The 22445-nt window shown below is 41.8% G+C and overlaps 1 protein-coding gene across 7 annotated transcripts in view; it reads left to right on the top strand.

The window, feature by feature from the left end:
• The window catches only part of cep131 (centrosomal protein 131), a 147485-nt gene that overhangs the window by 89833 nt on the left and 35207 nt on the right, over positions 1–22445 (top strand). For 6 of the 7 annotated variants that reach the window (XR_010015784.1, XM_063030546.1, XM_063030545.1 and 3 more), the window contains 2 exons: positions 9190–9315; positions 20158–20274. Coding sequence is in view for 6 of the 7 variants with exons in the window: in XM_063030546.1 (XP_062886616.1) it covers positions 9190–9315; positions 20158–20274 (243 nt within the window). In the remaining variant the exon portion in view is untranslated. The remainder of the gene's footprint in view (positions 1–9189; positions 9316–20157; positions 20275–22445) is intronic. The other variant, XM_063030549.1, reaches the window with a different exon arrangement.

The raw sequence follows: 22445 nt of genomic DNA, 5'->3' as shown, positions 1-22445 counted from the left end.
GAAATAGAAAACACCTTGGAGTCTGGTATTGCTATTAACTAATAGTATTTATTAGTAACTACGCAATACAGTAATATAAATTCAGATATATCAAACAGGTTGGCAAAGATTATAAGTATATAAGTGTGGAAATATAGAAACCAAGCTTCTTCAAGCCTAGGGGTAAATGGATACAGTCGTACGGTGATGAATAAAGTTCAGTTCAGTTCGTGGTTTTGAGTTGAGTAGTGATGGGGAGAGAGAGAGAGAGATATTTGTAATCCAGGGTAAATGTTGAGAGAAGGCAATTACGTCCATATTCTACAGATTCCACAACAGCAACATAAAATAACAGTAGTAATAGGTTTTATCTCCGAAGTTGTTCCACTCCACACACAAAATATCACCGACAGTGATCTTCAACGAATATCCTTTCAACCCAAGTGGTACCACACCCGAATTCAGCTATAGGTCTTTCCAAAGTGATGGCCACAGGATACTCAAACAAAATCCACATACGGATTATTACCAACAGTAGCTTATCACTAAGGGGACCTTCTTCAAGGGAACCAACCCCAAACATACAACGTGATAGCCACTTATCCAGTTCCACGACATACGAAATAACTCCAACAGTGATTTGCCACAGGGGTGCCTTTCTTTAATGAAGTACCACACCCAAACAAGGGTAACACACAAGTGGTATTCACAAAGGTACCCCTCTCACCAGAGAACCCATTCTTGTGGATTAACTGTGACAATCACACTTTCGTATTCGAATGGAATCAAACTCACCCTTACGGGCTACTTAGAGAGAGAGTCCAAACAGTGACCTCTTTGTCACTGGGTTTCTTCTGTTTCAAACCTATCTCTCCGCTCTTCTCTTCCTGCAGACTTGTTCTAGTTGCAGAAAACTTGTGAGAGTCAATTATCAATACTCAAAATCGATCTCAACTCATCCCTTTTGGGCTACTGAAAGTTTAAATCAGGACCTCACTCACTGGTGTCTTTCATTGATCGAATCTATCTTGACTCTGAGCATATATTTCTCTGTGTCTGTAACTATCCTTGTAAAAAGTAAACACGCTGCAGAGAAACCATAACATCGATTGTCCATCAAATAACTCCGCCTTTCTCTCTCTCTTTCCATGGCAACCCAGAAGCTGACAGTAGTAGTTAGTGTCCTTGTAAAAGTGTAAACATGAGCTGAAAGGCAGACTCCGCCCCCCTCTCTCAGCAGAAATCCGAAAGTTAGTCTCAGTTCTCTCCTGTGCCTTAAAGTAACTGTCCACAGCAAATATGAACCCCAGGGGTACATAACAGTTCAAACACCTCTGCTGCGACAAGATGGTCTAACAGCTTCTGAAGACTGAGATACCAGACACCCAAATTTAATGATGAGGGCAGACTGATTACACAACTACCCCAACTATTGATAATCAATTGTGCTTGTGGCCATGTTTGATGTGCTAATTGACAAAAATAAGTCTGGTCTGCAACTTCCTTGAACTCAGTCACAATGGTGCAAATAACTTGGCCTTTTGCCTGGTCTGATGCAGGCCAGTTAACATCCCAATGATTTACGTTTGGCTGATGCAGACAAGAAAGTCTCATTCATGGTCAGTTCACTTTGCAAACCACATCTCTTGAGACTGGTTCTCATTTGAACAAATATCTGCTGTATTCGTGAAATGTATAATTCCAGAATAATCCCCTTCGTCCCTTAGGATTTTATAAACCCCATAGGGATACCCCTGAGCTGTCTTAACTTCTGGGGAGAAAACTGCTGCCTATCCAGTCTCTCCTTGTAACTCACGTCCTCCTGTCTTGTTAACATCCTTGTGAATCTTATCTGCATGTTTTCCAGCTTAACATCCTTCCTATAGTTAGGTGACCAGATATGCACATAATATTCCAAATGTGGTCTCACCAACCTCAGCTCCCTGAAAAATAAAGGCAACTATGCTATATACCTTCTTCACCACTTTGTCTACGTGTCGCCACTGTCGGGGAACAATGCACTTGGATCCCTAGGTTGCTGTGTTCTTACTCCCTGGGGATCTGCCATTAACTGTGTTTGTTACTCCTCTTGTGGTTTAGCTTCCCAAAGTGCATTTCCTTGCACTTGCCTGAGTTAAACTTCATATGCCATTGCTTTGCCCACTTTCCCAGTTTGCCTCATTCTTTTCTTTCTTACTTATGCTTGACTAATTCTCCTTGAATGCATTAATGCTATTCATCCCAATAACTCTTTGCAGTACCACATAACATATTGTAAGTTCTCTCTGGGTGAAGCAATCTCCAGAAAACCCACAGGTTTTGCAATAAAATCAAGGTGATTTTATTACCACCTTGCGGTGTTGTTGCATTCAAGCACAAATACTGTGGTGGAAATACTTCATGACATGGAGGTGCTGCAACATTTTGGTGCTAGTTAATGACACAAAGACACATCATCATCATCATCATCACACATGCCTTGTCATATGACATGGACCATCATGGTCATCCATTTTTTTTTTACAGAATTGGTTTGTCATTGCCTTCTTCTGGGCAATGTCTTTACAAGATGGGTGACCCCAGGCATCATCAATACTCTTTAGAGATTGCCTGTGTCAGTGGTCACATACCCAGGGCTTGTGATGTGTACCAGCTGCTCATATGGCTATCCACTACCTGCTCTCGTGGCATCATGTGACGCTGATCAGAGGGGCTAAGCGGGTGCTACACCTTGCCTATGAGTGACCTGCAGGTTAGCAGAGGGAAGGAACGCTTTACACCTCCTTTACTAGAGACATACCTGCACCATGCCGCTGAAACCCAGACACTGTGCATGTTAAAATGGGTCATCTCATCACAATTGTGCACAGCGGTCCTTCCTCCGGAGTATTCCATTGGAAATGGAGAGATTGGTAAAGAAGCAAATGTGATCAGCTGCAGGGGGATTGATGGGATGACGAAAGGATCACAGAGCTAGGCACAGGTTGGTGGGGGTTAATGGAGTGGGGTGTGGTGGAGATTGCTGTGTGTGAGCTTGAAGGGGCAGGTTGTAGAATGGAGTGGGTACTGGAGAGATAACTGAGAAATAGAGGAAAATAGTAAGGAGTAGGGACCAAAGGAGGTGCATGTGTGAGCAATTTGGATTCAATTTATGCAAATTTGTTAAGTGCACCTCATTAGTAGGGTTTAGGTAAAATTTAAAGTGTTGAAAACATTTTGTGTTTCATAGTAGATGTGATTGTAGCTCTAAACTCTAAGCTCTGGTATCATTCTGATAGGTTCCTTCTTTGCATCTTCTCCAGTGTCATTTATAGCTAAAACGAAGGGGCATAATTTTAAGGTGATTAGAGGAAATTTAAGGGAGATGCCAGAGGTAGTGTTTTATTTTACACAGAGCAGTGGGTATGTGAAACACCCTGACTGCGGTGGGGAGAGAGGCAGATACATTAGGGAGATTTAGGAGACTCTTATATAGGTACATGGATGAAAGAAAAATGGAGAGCTATTTAGACGGGGAAGGGTTAGAATAGTTTTGCAGTAGGCACAGCATAGAGAGCCAAAAGGTTGGTATTGTGCTGTGCTGTACTGTTCTATGTTCTATTTCTCTGTATTCTTATAACTTGGAAGTCAGAATTGTTTACATATTCCAAAGACTGATTCACAAAGAGCTATTAAAACTTAAACCATTTTACAATTCTAATCAGAAACGAGAAAATTTGCAGATGCTGGAAATCCAAGCAACACACACAAAAAGCTGGAGGAACTCAGCAGATCAGACAGCATCTATGGAAAAACAGTTCAGTCAACATTTCAGCAGGGTCTTGGCCTGAAAAATCGACTCTACTTTTTTTCATAGATGCTGCCTGGCCTGCTGCATTCCTCCAGCCTTTTTGTGTGTGTGTTGTTTACAATTCTAATCCTCCAGAAACAAACCTCAGTGCTTTGTTTTCTTATTTGATGGCTTGTTCCCCATTGACGCTCAGTTACTTAGCACTTGGTCCATAACCTTGCATGTCTTCGCATTTCAAATGTTCATTTAGATATTCATATTAATAGCTAATCTTGGATTAAAAATGTAGTATCTTGTCATATGTAGTGAACTGACACTCTGTAGAGTTAGGTGCTGGACTAGTAGATCCTCTGGACCATTGCTTGTCATTTCTATTAATACCCCAAGATGCTGCTAATCCACCTTTTTTTAAAAAAAAGATATTACACAGTAACATGATAACATTTTCAGTGAACTAGATGATTTTAAATGGAATGCAGGAGACCAGACATGGCCAATATACAGGGTGTGTGGGAAACACAACCCTAACAATTTTAAGGAGTGTAAGAGAAATTTAATCATTTTTTATCTAGAGCTACAGCGTGGAACAGGCTCTTCTAGCTCTTAGAGCTGTGCCGCCCAGCAGCTCACCTATTTAGCCCTAGCCTAACCACAGAACAATTTACAATGACTAATTAACCTACTAGTTGGTACGTCCTTAAACTGTGCGAGGAAACTAGAGCACCTGGAGAACACCCAGGTCATGGAGAGAACGTACAACTTGCTTACAAATGGTAGCATAATTGAACTCTGAACTCAGACACTCTGGGCTGTAATAGCATTGCGCTGCACACTGGGGATCCAAACAGGTTTTGGAGTGTTTAAAATAGCACAAAAGTAGGTGTCAGTGAGTTTAAATGGAAAGTGAGAATTGGGAGCCCTGCTGAATTTACAGGGAGCATAGGAAGCAGAACTTGATGTGCTTAAACAGCACAGGAAATGGACCCCCAGTGAGTTTAAAGGAGGGAAAGGGAACAAGTTCAGAGAGAGAGTGAAGAAAGTTCTGGGAACCAAACCTAGTGAATTGAACACTGAACCACTGGGATTTCTAAACAGGGATCTCCAGATTTTTATGGTATATTCATGCTTTGTTATCTGTCCAGTAACTAGTTCTCAGCGCTGGGTAAAATATTATCTCTTCTGTGAGCGCTAACCTTGTCAATCAACCTTATTGAAAGTTTGACAATCTAAATGAAATAATCCTAATCCAAATAAATCACATCCACTGACTCCTTATCTATACGAATCATTAGAACTTCAAGCATGATATTTCTTCCTAAATCTGAACTGACTCTTCTCATTCCTCTTTGTTTTTCCATTTTTAGGTGTTCTATTATTATGCCCTTTATTATAGATCCCAGGATTCCCCTTATAATTGACATTAGCCTAACAGATCAGTTTTTGCATTTTTCCCTATCTTCCTCTTTTCTTAAATTATGAAATCACATTTGTCTGCTCTTTAATCTACAGGAACGATCCCTGAATCTATAGAATTTTGAATGGTGATGAACAGATCACTTACTTTTCCTGTAGTCACGTCTTTTAAAGTTCTGGGATGTCGATCATTTGGTCCTTGGTATTTAGCAGCTTTTCTTCTCATCAACTTGCATCAGTACTATTTTGTCCACTAACACTTATTTCTTTCAACTCCTTATGCCACAAATCAATCAGTTGCAACTGTAAACAATATATCTGTATCATGGTTGAATATTGCAGTCACAGACACATCACTTACATTGGTTTAAGTGAAAGCTTGAAAGTAAAACAAGCTACAAATTGACAAATCTTGCAATAACACAATCTGAAAGAAGCATATAATCAACCAGCAGATTGGATGGACTGCTGCTTGGTCCATCAGTGAGCCTTTTCTTTCAGTGAATGCAGATAGTATTTAGTAGGAAGTTTAACCTGTCATTACTCTGTCATAAGTTCAGATATGGCTGCAAAAAGTCAAAATGCGTTCTAAGTTACCTGACAGTTTATTGAACAGCTTCACCAGTCTCCAACCTCACATTTGTGATAGTGCTTTAGAAAAATGTTATAAATAAGAACTGCCTTGAAAAATCTCTGAAATTCTTTTGTAATTACTTGTCAACCATTTACACCTTCTTTACTATCATTCACATTTTCGTCTCTCTTACCAATCCTCTAATATGTCTTTCTGAAACATAGACACAGCCATAAACACAAGGGATTCTCCAGTGCTGGAAATCCTGGGTAATAGATAGAAAATGCTGGAGGAACTCAGCAGGTTAGGCAGCATCTATGGAACAGAATAAACATTTGTAATTTTGGCTGAGACCCTTCATTAAGATTCATGGCTAATTTCTTCATCATTCCTTTGTCCTCCATTTTAACTCTATTTTAGGTGTCTAAGTTCAACACTTCTAATAAATAGAAATAGATGTGTACTTTGCTACACTGATTCATGGAGATATGGAGAAGAAAGAACATCTTTGCGTGACCTTGTTTTAAGTGGGGAGGCTGATGCGTGGACTGCCACTACAGAGTCCTTGACAGATCAAGGTCAGGGTGCAGTGGCATGGGGTTCTTTACTGCTGCAGCCTTCCTCTGCCTTCACTGCCGTTGTGATGTATCATAATCTTTTGCCAGTTCCACAGTTGAGGTCTTGTGTGGAACCTTCCCTTTGACCTTACCAGCACGGGTGGCCATACCAGGAGCAAAGTGCCAGATGACTAAAGTCTAGACAGTGTCAATATCAGGAAGTCACAAGCCTCTCCACCACGACAAGCTGATGAACCTCTGAGAAGGCATGGAGATACACAGTATGGAAACAGACCCTTCAGTCCATCCTGTATATCACCATGAATCAATGTAGCAGTCAATACCATTTACACTAATCCTACTTTAATCCCATTCTTTGTGTATCTCCATTCCATAATGAAAAATAATCTGATTTTTACTTTTATACACACACGCACGCACACACAGTTTATATTGAACACGAGAATCTGAAGATACTGGAAATCCAGAGCAACACATACTAAATGCTGGAGGAACTTAGCAGGTCAGGCAGCATCTATGGAAGGGATTGAACAGTCAATGTTTTGACTGAGACACTGGAAAGGAAAGAGAGAGACACCAGAATAAAAAGTTGGGAGAAGGGCAAGGAGGATTAGCTAGAAGGTGATAGCTGAAGCCAGATGGCTGGGAAAGGTAAAGAGCTGGAGAAGGAATCTGTTAGGAGAGGAAAGTGGATGATGGGGGAGGGGGAAGGAGGAGGGCACGGGGGGGGGGGGCGGTGGTGAGGTGATAGCCAGGTGAGGAGAAGAGGTAAGAGGCCAGAGTGGGGAATAGAAGAAGAGGGAGATTACTGGAAGGTGAAATTGATACACTGGGTGGAGACTACCTAGATGGAATATGAGGTGCTGTTCCTGCACCCACAGAGGCCGTGGACAAACATGTCTGAACGGGAATGGGGATAGGACCATGGACTGACATGGTGGAATGGGAAGTCATGGCTCAATAAAGTGCTTTAGACGTGTACTCAGCATTGTAGTACAGGTACAACACACAGGAGTGCAAAGATGTCCATGTAATTCTTCAGTAGTGTATGAGGGATAAAATATTGTCCAGAGCCTTCCTACCCTCCTTTATGATAACTCCATGGAAAGAAAAGAGATTGAAGCCAGAATAAGAAGGTGGGGAGAGGTGAAGGAGTACAAGTGAGAAGGTGAAGGTGCCACTGTAGTGTAGCAGTTAGTGCGACACTACTACAACTCGGAGTTCTGTAGTTTGGAGTTCAATTCTGACATTCTTCTGGAAGGAGTCTATGTCCTCTCCATGGAATGCATGGGTTTTCTCTGGGTTTTCCAGTTCCTTCCCACCGTCCAAGGACTAACTAGGAAGGTTAATTGGTCATTGTAAATTGCCTCTTGATTAGGTTAGGGATAATCAGGTTTGATGGGGGTTCCTGGAAGGAGTGGCTCGAAGACGTGCACTGTATCACTAAATAAGTGAAGCCAGGTTGGGGGGGGGTGGGATGGAGGAGTTGAAGAAAGAAGCTGGGAAGTGATAGGTGAAAAAGGTAAAGGGTTGGAGAAAAAGGAATCTGATAGGGAGGAGAGTTGACCATGGAAGAAAGGGAAGGAGAAGGGGCTCCAGGAGGTGATAGGCAGGTAACAATAAGAGGTAAGAGGAAGGTCAGAGTGGGGAATTGACAAAGAGCGAAGGGGAAAATTACAAGTCCGTCAATCCCATCGTGTCCATGTTCTAGCTCTGTCTGTCCTTCCTTTCAGACTTGTATAACCTAACCTCTCCCTTTCTCTCAATCCCTCCACTTGCTGACATACTGCTCTTGTTAAACCCACCCAAAAAGCACTAGCAAAACTTCCCTGTGACAATATAGGTGCTCCTATAGTTTGGGTTGGAGATGATATTAAAATTCTAGGATATACCAGGAATGTTTAAAAATCTTAACACATCCTTCTATTTATTTAAACTATCTGTTATACTCTCACTTTACAGTTAGTTTTTTTAAACAAACTGATAGTGTTCTTGACAATATCCTTAACAAAATTGATTTGTTGACAATATTTTAGGAAGTCCTAATTACTACCTCTTCTATTTGTTCTTAAAGTATCTATGGAGCTGGAGCACTTCCTTAAAGTTGAATTCATCAAGCTTGAAGCTTGTTTTTAAATCATATATAGATTTTGAAATTGTTTCATTGAAGTCTACAAATTTGAACATAGAACAGTGCATCACAGTATAAGCCATTCGGCCCATAGTGTTCCAAATTTTAACCTACTCTTAAGATCATTCTAACCCTTCCCTTCCCACATAGCTCTCCATTTTACTAGCATCCTTGTGCCTATCTATGAGTCTCTTAAATGTCCCTATTGTATACCTCCTTCATCACCACCCCTGGAATCACATTCCACACATCCACCACTCTCTGTGTAAAAAAAACACTAACCCTGACATTCCTCCCCCCACTATACTTTCCTCCAATCACTTTTAAGTTATTGCCCATTGTATTAGCCATTTCGCCTTGGAGGAAAAAGTCTTTGGCTACCAACTTTATCTATGCCTTAATCATTGATCATCTTAAGCTGTCAGATTGTAATCGTAAAATCATCTTATATGCTTTTATCAAGTCACCTCTCATTCCCCTTCACTCCAAAGAGAAAAGCCCCAACTTGCTCAGCCTATCCTCATGAGACATGCCCTTGTGAATTTTGGAGGTGGAATACAATGCCCAGACGTTACTAGATCATGTTTCTTGTCTATATGAGCGAGGAGGAATTTCTACCCCATTTTGCTTGCGAAGACATTGCAAGGTAAATATTTGCATAAAACAATGGAAGCGTGTGAATAATTTCCCTTTTACTCAAATAACCAAAGCATTTCCTTCTTAGACCCAGCAAAGGGAATTAACTGCGCGGCACGTGAAGGAAACTGAGAAAGAAATGAGTCAACGATTAAGAGCGCAAAAGGAGCAGTATGAATCAACTATCCAACGGCATCTAACGTTCATTGATCAGGTGAAATCTCTTTACTTTTGGCTTCATTTTACACTCAATCTTATCTGAATAAAAATATCCTAAGTTAGGCAAGATAACCTACAATCAGAATGGTAAAACAGAAAACTGATGACTTAGCAATGCACATTGTTTTCCATTGTTAGATGGTCTGGCACCTGTAGTATTTAATAGGGTTGCGATAGTAATTTTGTTTCAGATAATGTTAATTTGGTCTCTGCAGGCTATGTTGTTGTGATTAAAGTGATTAATAAAGGCGATTGGTCTAATCAAAATCAGAGTTGAGTTTATTGTCATATAGGTGTGCACAGTTGCAGTGAAAAACTTGCTTGCAGCAGCATCATAGGCACATAGAGTCATATAATCAGCCCTCATGAGAAAAACATCAATGAAACAATAAAGAGCACAATTAAAACAAAAGTCCATCTTAGTATAAATTGATCAAAATGACAAATTTAAATAGTACCCTAGTCTCTTGCTTTTATTTGATGGGTTCTGCATTCTTTAACTTGCTGTTGAGATAGTGACATTCTGGTGCTAAACTCCTTATTCTGGAATGCATATTTTATTTTTCTGGGAATCTCCTATTTGTCTTCAGGAAGAAGAGAAGATCACTGTAGAAGTGCAGGTTTGGATTAGAACAGATTATTTCTCATGCTTCCCAAGAACAGGGATGAAGGGCATTGTATCAGTATTGCAATGGAATAAAGGGAATTCCAGAGGCATGAAAGAAGAGCTTGCCCAAGTGGATTGGAGGGGGTACTGGTGAGGATGATGGCAAAACGGAGATGGCTGAAGTTGCTGGGAATAGTTTTCAAGGCACAGAATAGATATGTCTCACTGAAGAAGTTCTCAAGGGGCAGGACTAGGAAACCGTGGTTGACAAGGGAAGTTAAGGGCTGCATAAAAGCCAAGGAAAGGGCATATAAGGTAGCAAAAGTGAATGGGAACTCGGATGATTGGAAAGCTTTTAAAATCCAACAAAAGGCAACTAAAAAATCTATAAGAAGGGAGAAAATGAAATATGAGGGCAAACTAGCCAATAGTATAAAGCAGGATACTAAAAGTTTTTTCAGTTATAAAAGAATAAAAAGGAGCTCAGAGTTGATATTGGACTACTGGAAAATGATGCTGGTGAGGTAGTAATGGGGGATAAAGAAATGGCAGATGTACTTAACAAGTACTTTGCTTCAGTCTTCACTGTGGAAGACACTAGCAGTATGCCAGAGCTCCGTGAGTGTCAGGGAGCAGGAGTGAGTGCCATTGCTACTACGAAGAAAAAAGTGAAAGCCAGCACAGTCAAAGCCAGCATGGTTTCTGTAAAGGGAAATCTTGCCTGACAAATCTGTTGAGTTTCTTTGAGGAAGCAGGGTGGACAAAGGCAAGGCAGTGGATGTTATTTACTTGGATTTTCAGAGGGCGTTTGATAAGGTGTCACATGTGAGGCTGCTTAACAAGATAAAATCCTGTGGCATTACAGGAAAGATACTGGCATGGATAGCGGAATGGCTGACAGGCATGGGGCAGCAAGTGGGAATAAAAAGAGCCTTTTCTGGTTGGCTGCTGGTACCTAGTGATGTTCCTCAGGGAGCACTACTTTTCACATTGTTTGTCATTGATTTATATGATGCAATTGGTGGCTTTGTGGCGAAGTTTGCAGATGATATGAAGATAGGTAGAGGGGTAGGTAGTGCTGAGATTGCAGCAGGACTTAGACAAATTGGCAGAAGGGGCAAAAAAGTGACAGATGGAATACAGTGTTAGGGAATATATGATAATGCATTTTGGTAAAAGGAACAATAGTGCAGACTGTTATCAAAATGGGGAGAACATTTAATCATCAGAGGTGCAAATGGACTTAGGAGTCTCGTGCAAGACTCTCAGAAGGTTAATTCACAGATTGAGTCTGGTATTGAAGGCAAATGGAATGTTGCCATTTATTTCAAGGAGAATAGAATATAAAAATGAGATAATGCTGAAGCTTATAAGACATTAGTTAGGCCGCATTTGGCGTATTGTTAACAGTTTTGGGCCCCTTATCTCAGAAAGGATGTAATTGGAAAGTCCAGAGGAGGTTCACGTGAATGATTACAGGAATGAAGGGGTTAACAAATGAGGAACATTTGGCTGCTTTGGGCCTGTACATACTGGAATTTAGAAGAATGCATGGGGATCTCATTGAAACCTACTGAACGTTGAAAAGATTAGATAAGGTGGATGTGGAGAGGATGTCCAGAACTAGAGGACACAGACTCAGAATTGAGGGGCGACCTTTTAGAACAGAAGTAAGAGGAATTTTTTTAGGCAGAGAGTGGTGAATCTGTGTAATGCTTTGCCACAGACGAAGGCGGAGGCCAAGTCTATTGGTATATTCAAAGAAGAAATTGATAGATTCCTGATTGGTTGGGGCATCAAGACATATGGTGAGATGGCAGGTGTATGGGGTTGAATGGGATCTGGGATCAGCCATGTTGAAGTATCATAGCAGACTTGATGGGCTGAATGGCCTAATTCTGCTCCTACGTCTTATGGACGTTTGGCGGCTCTCAAAGCAGTTCAATAAACCCAATGACCCCATTTACTTCCCTGTAATCAATTGTCCCACTTCATTGCTACTATCCACCTGCACCGGGGTAGTTTATGGTGGACAATTTATCTACTAATCTTCATGTCTTTGGGATCTGGGAAGAAATCTCAAAATCTGGGGGATGCTCCGGAGCCAATGGAAGCATGTGCAAATTCCACTCCATCTGTCCTATTGTATTTCAGGTCAAAGACTTTGCGTCATGACCATGAAAAGATGAAGATTAAAATATTTTAAATTGCAGAAAAAGGGATGTGAGATTGAGAGAACTGGAATGTCAAGACACAGTTCATTACTACTGCAATGCTGGATGTAGAATCCTGGAGATATTCCCTTTGCCCTAATTGTCCAATCAGTAGCCTCTCTACAACTTAAAATCAACCTCCCTCATCTCCTGCCCATTCCCAGTGAGCGTGCTTTGTTTTGAAATGTTAACTCCGTATCTCTTTCCACAGATGCTGCCTGATCTGCTCAGTGTTTCTGGAATAGTATCTGCAATTTTTTTTTGATTTACATATGAAATGTAATGCATCAAAAGTTATGAATTAGGAATAATTTTACTTAAAATGCTGAGACTGTAGAAGTGTTGGAGGCAGAATGCTGGGCAAAAGGCTGGACGGAGAAGAGAATAAGGGTGCTGATCAAAGTGCATAGGAAAAGACTGGGTGAGGCTTGAGCGATGTGTAAATGTTGACATGAAATGGTTGGGTTATTTGACTTGTTCTTTGTTGCACATTTTGTGTAACTCTGTAAAGTGCAAATGTTGAGCACCCTGCAGTTAGTGTGCTGTAATGTGGCTTATTTTGAAGCAGTCAATGCATGTGCACATAGTTTTGTATGACCATTTTCTCCATATACAATGTTGGAAAATGCCTGGTCAAGCACTTTGGTAGTAGAAATAAATGTGCAGACTATTTTCAAAATGGGGCGAAAATCCAAAAATCTGAGATGCAAAGGGACTTGGGAGACCTTGTGTCGAACACCTTAAAGGTTAACTTGCAGGTAGAGTCTGTGATGAGGAAGGCAAACACAGTGTTAGCATTCATTTTAAGAGGTCTAGAATACAAGAGCAGAGATGTGATGCTGAGGCTTTATAAGGCACTGGTGAGGCCTCATAGAACAGTACAGCACAGTACAGGCCCTTCGGCCCACAATGTTGTGCTGACCCTTAAACCCTGCCTCCCATATAACCCCCACCTTAAATTCCTCCATATACCTATCTAGTAGTCTGTTAAATTTCACCAGTGTATCTGCCTCCACCACTGACTCAAGCAGTGCGTTCCACACACCAACCACATCTGGAGTATTGTGAACAGTTTTGGGCTCTTTATCTAAGAAGGGGTATGCTGACATTGGAGAGGTTTCAGAGGAGGTTCACAAGGATGATTGAAAGGCCCAGACAGAGTAGATGCGGAAAGAATGTTTCCCGTGGTGGGGGAGTCCAGGACAAGAGGGCACAGACTCAGGATAGAGGGGCATCAATTTAAAACAGAAATGCAGAGAAATTTCTTTAGTCAGAGGATGGTGAATTTGGGGAATTACCACCTGTGGAGGGCAAGAGGGTGGGTGTATTTAAGGTAGAGTTTGACACGGCATCAAAGGTCACGGGAAGAAGTCCGGGGAGTGGGGCTGAGGAGGGGAGAAAAGGATCAGCCATGATTGAATGGTGGAGCAGACTCAACGGGCCAAATGGCCTAATTCTGCTCCTATGTCTGGTGGTCTTGTGTTGGGAAACCCTCCACTACAATCCATCCTCACCCAAAACAGAGGTCTGAAAATTAATCTGTGATTAGATTACAGTGTGGGGGAGGGGGAAGAGAAGAAAAGGATTTTTGGTTGATCTGACCAGGATCTTTATTGACATCGCTGGTATTATTCTGTGATGCTAATCACTGAGACGCAGCTCAAAAGCTTCAAAATGACTGGAGTAGAAACAGATAACAGTATTTTCTCATTGCAGCAACAATTCAGTTTCCCATGCTAATGTTGCACGTCCAACAGTATACAGAGGAAGCTCACCCATGCAGTTGTACACTTGATAATCTAAGGTTAAAAATGTTTTTTGTGCAAACACAATAGTTGCTGGTTGCTGAAATCTGAACTAAGAGCAGAAAACGTTGGAAACCTTCAGCATATTGGGTGACATCTGTGGAAAGGGAAACTGAATTAACGGTTGGTTCACACTTTACTGGCTCTAATGAAGAACTTTTGCAGCCTGGATAAGTTTGTATCTCTTCATACTGAATGTGAGTTTGCAGCCCCTTTGAGTATTTCAGTGGTGTGTTCCTCAAATTCTGCTTGCACTTCAGCTCCATGCTCCCAATCCTTGGGCACCTAGTACAGAAGCTGTGGTGGGGTAGAAGTGACCTACTCAAGGGTAGAAATAACTTGCTCAAGTGACTTGTTTGTTGATCTGGTCCTTGACCTGACTCACAGATCCAGATCACAGGCCTTTGTAGGATCTGTCAATGCTGTTTGCTTGCTCTTCAATGGTTACGTTTATAACGAAGTATCCTTAGAGAGGCAGCACGTAGTGTTCATGGTGATGTGTGTGAGAGAGACAATGACAGCATATGGTATTCTGGAGGACTTCTAGGATTCGAGTGCACCATAGTGTCTGGAGAACATTGTGGACAGTGAGAGCAACATTCTACTTCAACTGGTTTGTGGTTAGTATTTTATTTGAAGCCACATCACTGAAGCACAAAGGCAAAAAAATAACAAGAGGGTTACCTCTTATCCGCCTTCTGAAATAGTCTGGCAAGCCAGTAGATAAGTCTGCTCTGCAAAGCAGTATCCAGATTCCATGGCAGAGTAAGAGAGTTTGCCATTCATCTTGAAGGAACCTGAAAGAGTATAACCCTAAACCATACCTGTTCATTCGAAAATGCAGTGCATTTGGACGTCTACTATAAAACACTCCAAATAATTTATTTAGTGCTGTTGCATTGAGTAGATCTGCGGCTGGATCTTCAGCTTCCTCACAGACAGGACCCAGGCTGTAAAAATAGGGGACAAGCTCCCCTCTACAATCACTTTGAGCACCGGTGCCCCACAAGGCTGTGTACTCAGCCCCCTGCTGTACTCACTGTACACCCATGATTGTGTAGCCAAGTTTCCATCGAACTCAATATATAAATTTGCTGACGACACCACAATTGTAGGCCGTATCTTGGGTAATGATGAGTTTGAGTACAGAGAGGAAATTAAGAACCTGGTGGCATGGTGCGAAGACAATAACCTATCCCACAACATCAGCAAGACGAAGGAATTGGTTGTTGACTTCAGAAGGAGTGGCAGACCGCACGACCCAATTTACATCGGTGGTGCTCAGGTGGAACAGGTCCAAAGCTTTAAGTTCCTCGGGGTCAATATCACAAATGACCTGACTTGGTCCAACCAAGCAGAGTCCACTGCCAAGAAGGCCCACCAGTGCCTTTACTTCCTGAGAAAACTAAAGAAATTTGGCTTGTCCCCTAAAACCCTCACTAATTTTTAATAGATGCACCGTGGAAAGCATTCTTCTAGGGTGCATCACAACCTGGTATGGAAATTGTCCTGTCCAAGACCAGAAGAAGCTGCAGAAGATCGTGAACACAGCGCAGCACATCACACAAACCAATCTTCCGTCCTTGGACTCACTTTACACTGCATGCTGTCGGAGCAGTGCTGCCAGGATAATCAAGGACACGACCCACCCAGTCAACAGACTTTTCGTCCTTCTTCCCTCCGGGAGAAGGCTCAGGAGCTTGAAGACTCGTACGGTCAGATTTGGGAACAGCTTCTTTCCAACTGTGATAAAACTGCTGAACGGATCCTGACCCGGATCTGGGCTGAACCCTCCAAATATCCGGACCTGCCTCTCGGTTTTTTTGTACTACCTTACTTTCCCTTTTCTATTTTCTATTTATGATTTATAATTTAAATTTTTATTATATTTACTATCGATTTGAATTCCAGGGAGTGCGAAGCGCAGAATCAAATATTGCTGTAATGATTGTACGCTGTAGTATCAATTGTTTGACGACAATAAAGTAAAGAGCATATTTCAAAATAATGTTGAGTTGGATTACAGAAAGAAGAGAGAGATCCTACTGAAGTGGTGTCATGGCAATTACATTTTCCTCAGTGTCAGCAAAACTAAAGAACCGGTTACACACACAAAATGCTGGTGGAACGCAGCAGGCCAGGCAGCATCTATTGGAAGAGGTACAGTCGATGTTTCGGGCCGAGACCCTTCGTCAGGACTGGCTAGTCATTGACTTCAGGAAGGGAGATTGGGACATGTTCCTGTTTACTTCAATGGTGCTGAGCTCAGGAGGATTGAGAGTTACAAGTTCCTCGGAACGAACATACTGGTCCAATCTTTTTGAGGTTGTTCATGATAAAAAAGCTTATTCATGTCCTCTTTGAACCTCACCAATTTTTATCTATGCATCTATCTGGATGCATTGTGGCTTGGTATGGCAACTGCTCTGCCTATGACCACAAGAAACTGCAGAGAGTTGTGGACAAAGCCTAGAACATAATGAAAACTAGCTACCCCTCCGTGGATTCTGTCTACACTTCTTGCTGCCTCAAGAAAGCTGCCAGCATAATGAAAGACCGCCGTCCGCCCCAGACTTTCTCTCTTCTCTGTCTCTCCCATCAGACAGAAGATATAAAAGCCTGAAAGCACATATCAGCTGGCTCAAGGCCAGCTTCTATATGCTGTAGAAGACTATTGAATAGTCCCTAGTACAATGAGATGGACTCTTGACCTTATTATCTACCTTGTTATAACATAGAACATAGAATCGTACAGTGCAGTACAGGCCCTTCGGCCCACAATGTTGTGCCGACCCTCAAACCCTGCCTCCCATATAAGCCCCCACCTTGAATTCCTCCATATACCTGTCTAGTAGTCTCTTAAACTTCACTAGTGTATCTGCCTCCACCACTGACTCAGGCAGTGCATTCCACGCACCAACCACTCTCTGAGTAAAAAACCTTCGTCTAATATCCCCCTTGAACTTCCCACCCCTTACCTTAAAGCCACGTCCTCTTGTATTGAGCAGTGGTGCCCTGGGAAAGAGGTGCTGGCTATCCACTCTATCTGTTCCTCTTATTATCTTGTACACCTCTATCATGTCTCCTCTCATCCTCCTTCTCTCCAAAGAGTAAAGCCCTAGCTCCCTTAATCTCTGATTGTAATGCATAATGTAAACCAGGCAGCATCCTGGTAAATCTCCTCTGTATTCTTTCCAATGCTTCCACATCCTTCCTATAGTGAGGTGACCAGAACTGGACACAGTACTCCAAGTGTGGCCTAACCAGAGTTTTATAGAGCTGTATCATTACATCGCGACTCTTAAACTCTATCCCTCGACTTATGAAAGCTAACACCCCATAAGCTTTCTTAACTACCCTATCCACCTGTGAGGTAACTTTCAGGGATCCGTGGACATTTCCCCCGAGATCCCCCTGCTCCTCCACACTACCAAGTATCCTGCCATTTACTTTGTACTCTGCCTTGGAGTTTGTCCTTCCAAAGTGTACCACCTCACACTTCTCCAGGTTGAACTCCATCTGCCACTTCTCAGCTCACTCCTGTATCCCATCAATGTCTCTCTGCAATCTTTGACAATCCTCTACACTATCTACAACACCACCAACCTTTGTGTCGTCTGCAAATTCGCCAACCCACCCTTCTACCCCCACATCCAGATCGTTAATAAAAATCACGAAAAGTAGAAGTCCCAGAGCCGATCCTTGTGGCACACCACTAGTCACAACCCTCCAACCCGAATGTACTCCCTCCACCACCACCCTCTGCCTTCTGCAGGCAAGCCAATTCTGAATCCACCTGGCCAAACTTCCCTGGATCCCATGCCGTCTAACTTTCTGAATAAGCCTATCGTGTGGAACCTTGTCAGATGCCTTACTAAAATCCATATAGATCACGTCCACTGCACTACCCTCATCTATATGCCTGGTCACCTCAAAGAACTCTATCAGGCTTGTTTGACACGATCTGCCCTTCGCAAAGCCATGCTGACTGTCCCTGATCAGACCATGATTCTCTAAATGCCTATAGATCCTATCTCTAAGAATCTTTTCCAACAGCTTTCCCACCACAGACGTAAGGCTCACTGGTCTATAATTACCTGGACTATCCCTACTACCTTGTTTGAAGACGGGGACAACATTCGCCTCCCTCCATCCTCCGGTACCATTCCCGTGGACAACGAGGACATAAAGAGGCGCAGTCGACATTTCAGGCCGAGACCCTTCGTCGACTGCGCCTCTTCCTATAGATGCTGCTTGGCCTGCTGCGTTCACCAGCAACTTTGGTGTATGTTGCTTGAATTTCCAGCATCTGCAGAATTCCTGTTGTTTTTTTTTTGAGGACATAAAGATCCTAGCCAGAGGCTCAGCAATCTATTCTCTCGCCTCGTGGAGCAGCCTGGGGAATATTCCGTCAGGCCCTGGGGACTTATCTGTCCTAATGTATTTTCTATTTTTCTATTGATCTATTTCTATGGTTTTCTTTTTTTTTTGATTCTATATTTTCTTTTACTATGATCTTTCTATTTTCACTGCACGTTCTCTGTAACTGAAATTCTTTATTGTTCATTCTGTTATTAATTTGCCTTCCACTATTGTAATGAATTGACCAATATGAACAGCAGGAAGAACAAATTTTTCACTGTACCTTGGTATATGTGGTAACAATAAGCTATGATCCTGGGAATGAGGAGCGTTTGGTGGCTCTGGGCCTGTACTCACTGGAGCTTAGAAGAATGAGTGGGGATCTCATTGAAATCTATTGAATATTGAAAGAACTAAATAAAAGTGGACATGGAGATGATGCTTCCTATAGTGGAAGAGTCTAGCACCAGAGCCTGCCGCCTCAGAATAGAAGGACATCACTTATAGAACAGAGATGAGGATGAATTACTTTAGTCAAAGTGGGGGGTGGGAGGTTTGGGGGAGGAGGTGAATCTGAGGAATTCATTGCCACAGCCTAATGTGGAGGTCGAGTCACTGGGTGTATTTAAAACAGAATGTATTTTAAAAGGATTCAAAGGTTCATTTATTATCAAAGTACATAACTTTGAAATTCTTCTCCAGATAGCCATGAAACCAAAAAAAAAAGAACGGCAACATGATTATCAACCCCCAAATCTCCCCTCCCCTGCACAAAAAAACGAACAAGAAACAAAACAGGAACATTGACTCACAAATCCCCCCTCCCTGCACAAAAAAAACGAACAAGAAACAAAACGGGAAACTCACAAATCCCCCCTCCCCTGCACAAAAAAACGAACAAGAAACAAAACAGGAATATTGACTCACAAATCCCCCTCCCCTGCACAAAAAAAACTGAGAACGATCAGGTGAAAAACACAGAATATAAATAACTATAAGACTGAAAATAGAAGTCCATAGTGCAAATCCATATCCATAACCAAAAACACAGAATACCTCGGTAATATCTTCCATCCAGCACAGCGACAGGCCACACAGTCTCCCTTCTCTGGCAGCAGAGTGATCCCACCAGCGATTAAAAGGCAGACAGCCCATACTTACCTCCTGCATTTGCCTCAATGTTTCAATCTCCCTCGTCGCTTTAATCGGTGAAAAATGGAAGCTTTAATTAGCAAAATGGAGTCGCAATCAGCTCATGCCTCCCCCTCCCCTCCGTCGCCTCCTTGCCATGAGGCTTGCTACTTCCCGGAATCCTCTTGATTCAAAGCGCTGGATCGCACAAACAGTCCCCAAACTGCAAATCACAGGCTCTAACAGTTCCAGAAACACATTCAAGATGAAAAACAGGCATAAAAGAGGTGAAGTAAATAATTTTGTGTTCTATCCAGAAGATGACAACCGTGGGTACATTTTACGTAGGTGTCATCTTGACCGGGAGGTGTGAAAGCTTACAGGAAGAAGGCAGGTGAATAAAGTTGAGAGGGATAATTATCAGCCATAATGGAAGGGGTGAGCAGACTTCATGGGGACCAATGCCCTAATTTTGCATCTGTGTCTTATGGTCGAAACCAGTTTACCAATTTTATTATTGCATTTTACTTTAATGCTTCCTATTTGGTCCACCTTGCTAGGTTGCATGACTTTCAAGTAGTAGGATTTGAAGTAATTCAAATTTAAAGCAAAGGATCTCTTTGAATGTTTGTGAGAGCTAAATTTAAGTTTATTTTCTACTTAATGTCCTGTTGCTTTGGTAGCAACTTTCTGAGTTTTTTTAAATTTATTCTCAACAGCTAATAGATGACAAGAAAGGGTTAAATGAAAAATGTGAGTCTGTGGTAAATGAACTGAAGCAGGTGGACCAGAAATACACTAAGAAAATCCAGCAGATGCAGGATCAGCATGATCTGGTGAGCATTACAAGCACTGTCTAAATGAAATCACATTGAATTTGCAGTACAGGTCATATGGCCCAACCAGTCAACAGATGTATTGATAGTCCACACAAACCTCATTCTGCTTTACATCATCACCCCTATCAGCACATGCTTTTATTTCTGTCTTACTGTCTCTCTGCCCCAACTAGTTCTCTATAATTTAATTACTTCCTGTGATTCCACATTCAAACCACTCTTTAGATGCAGATGATTTTCTATAAATCCCTTTTAAAATTTCAAATAACCTCTTCTCTGGCTTCCAGCCGGGTACAGGTATCACCACCGATACCTGTGTATACCACCGGACTAGGCATGTATCTGATGAAGATGGCGGGGTTTATCATCACAACATCGGTGAAAATCGATACCTGTACCTGGCTGGAAGCCCAAGAAGAGTTTAATCGTCATATATGCTAGGAAAGCACTGGTTCCTTTTTCCTTTTAAGATACATCACTGACTGTCATGTTCAGGTTTAAACATTTCGAAAATGATAACATTTTCTATTTTTAAGAGCCCCTTTATAATTTTAATCCTGGTTTCATCCTTTCAATCTCTTATGCTCTTTTTCTGTTTTTTTTTTCCATTCATTAGATTATATGGAGACCAGAACTCTTTAACTTTATGGTCAAGATAGGATTCTATATTTTTGGAATAAGTTCTCAGATTTTGAATTTTATTCCCCTAAAATGAACTCTTGAGTTTTGTTAGCTCTTGTTATGAAGTTGTTAACCGCGTTGCAACTCGTGCTAATTTGTGAATCCTAATCTTTGGACTGCTTTTGATCCAGCACACAAATTTAAACACTTGTCTGTCAGCAAGTGATCTTATTTTATGTCCCGCCAGAAAACACCATATCTCATTCACCTACAGTATCATGCAAAGGTGTGTGTATATGTGTGTGTGTGTGTGTGTGTGTGTATATATATATATAAAATAAGCTAGGGTGCCTAAGACTTAGTCATTTTATGTATTGCACTGTACTCCTGCCGCAAAAAAAAGAAATTTCATGACATGTGAGCAATGATAAATCTGATTCTGATGTGGGTCTCTATTATGGATTGATAGTGGGAAGGGGGCAGGAGGAGGGAATAATCACAATGGGAAAAGGGGAAGGGAGAGTGGAGGGAATGGGAAGCATCAGAGAAACATTTTGTAATGATTAATAAACCAATGGTTTGGAATCAAGTGACCTTGCTTGGCGTCTCAGGGCTGGTTGTGTCTGCAACCGCACCACGCCCCCTCCACCCTTCCCTGGCACTCTTTCTTTGCCACCTCTCCCACACCCCTCCTATGGTGCTGCAACCTCACCATTCCCAACATCCTTCGCACAGTACTGTTGATTGAAATTTATTTACAGGAGAAGATAAACAGTCTACATTTCAGGCTGAGACCTTTCTTCAGGACTACCTAGGATGAAGAGTTTCAGCCCAAAATGTTAACTGCTTATTCCCCTCATAGATGCTACCTGACGTGCTGATTTCCTCCAGCATTTTGTGTGTATTGCTGAAAATTTCCAGCATCTGCAGAGTCTCTTTTGTTTTCAAAATTTATTTGCTTATTTTATGCATCCATTCTGCAAGTTTGTTGATGCTGTTTTTCAGGGTTTTTTTGTTCTGGATCACTGCAATCTCTCTGGTTGTTTATTCCCCAAATCTCACCTGCTTTCATTTAAATATAATTCTCTTAAATTATGTTTAATTGAATGCTTTTTGGAAGTCCATCTTTTATATTATGCATGTCTACTCTTTTTACTTAAAATAAATCAACAGGGTTATTTAACATGAACTTTTGAAACATAGAAACATAGAAAGCCTACAGCACAATACAGGCCCTTCAGCCCACAAAGCTGTGCCACACATGTCCTTACCTTAGAATTTACCTAGGGTTACCCATAGCCCTCTATTTTTCTAAGCTCCATATACCTATCCAGAAGTCTCTTAAACGACCCTATTATATCCGCCTCCACCACCATTGCTGGCAGTCCATTCCATGCATTCACCACTCTCTGCGTAAAAAAAAAACTTACCCCTGACATCTCCTCTGTACCTACTTCCAAGCACCTTAAAACTGTGCCCTCTCGTGTTAGCCATTTCAGCCCTGGGAAAAAGCCTCTGACTATCCACACGATCAATGCCTCTCATCA

This window comes from Mobula hypostoma, chromosome 22, assembly GCF_963921235.1.
Source record: "Mobula hypostoma chromosome 22, sMobHyp1.1, whole genome shotgun sequence".
Classification (NCBI taxonomy): domain Eukaryota; kingdom Metazoa; phylum Chordata; class Chondrichthyes; order Myliobatiformes; family Myliobatidae; genus Mobula; species Mobula hypostoma.
The sequence above is the reverse complement of the archived record's forward strand: the minus strand, read 5'-3'. Positions and strand labels throughout refer to the sequence as shown.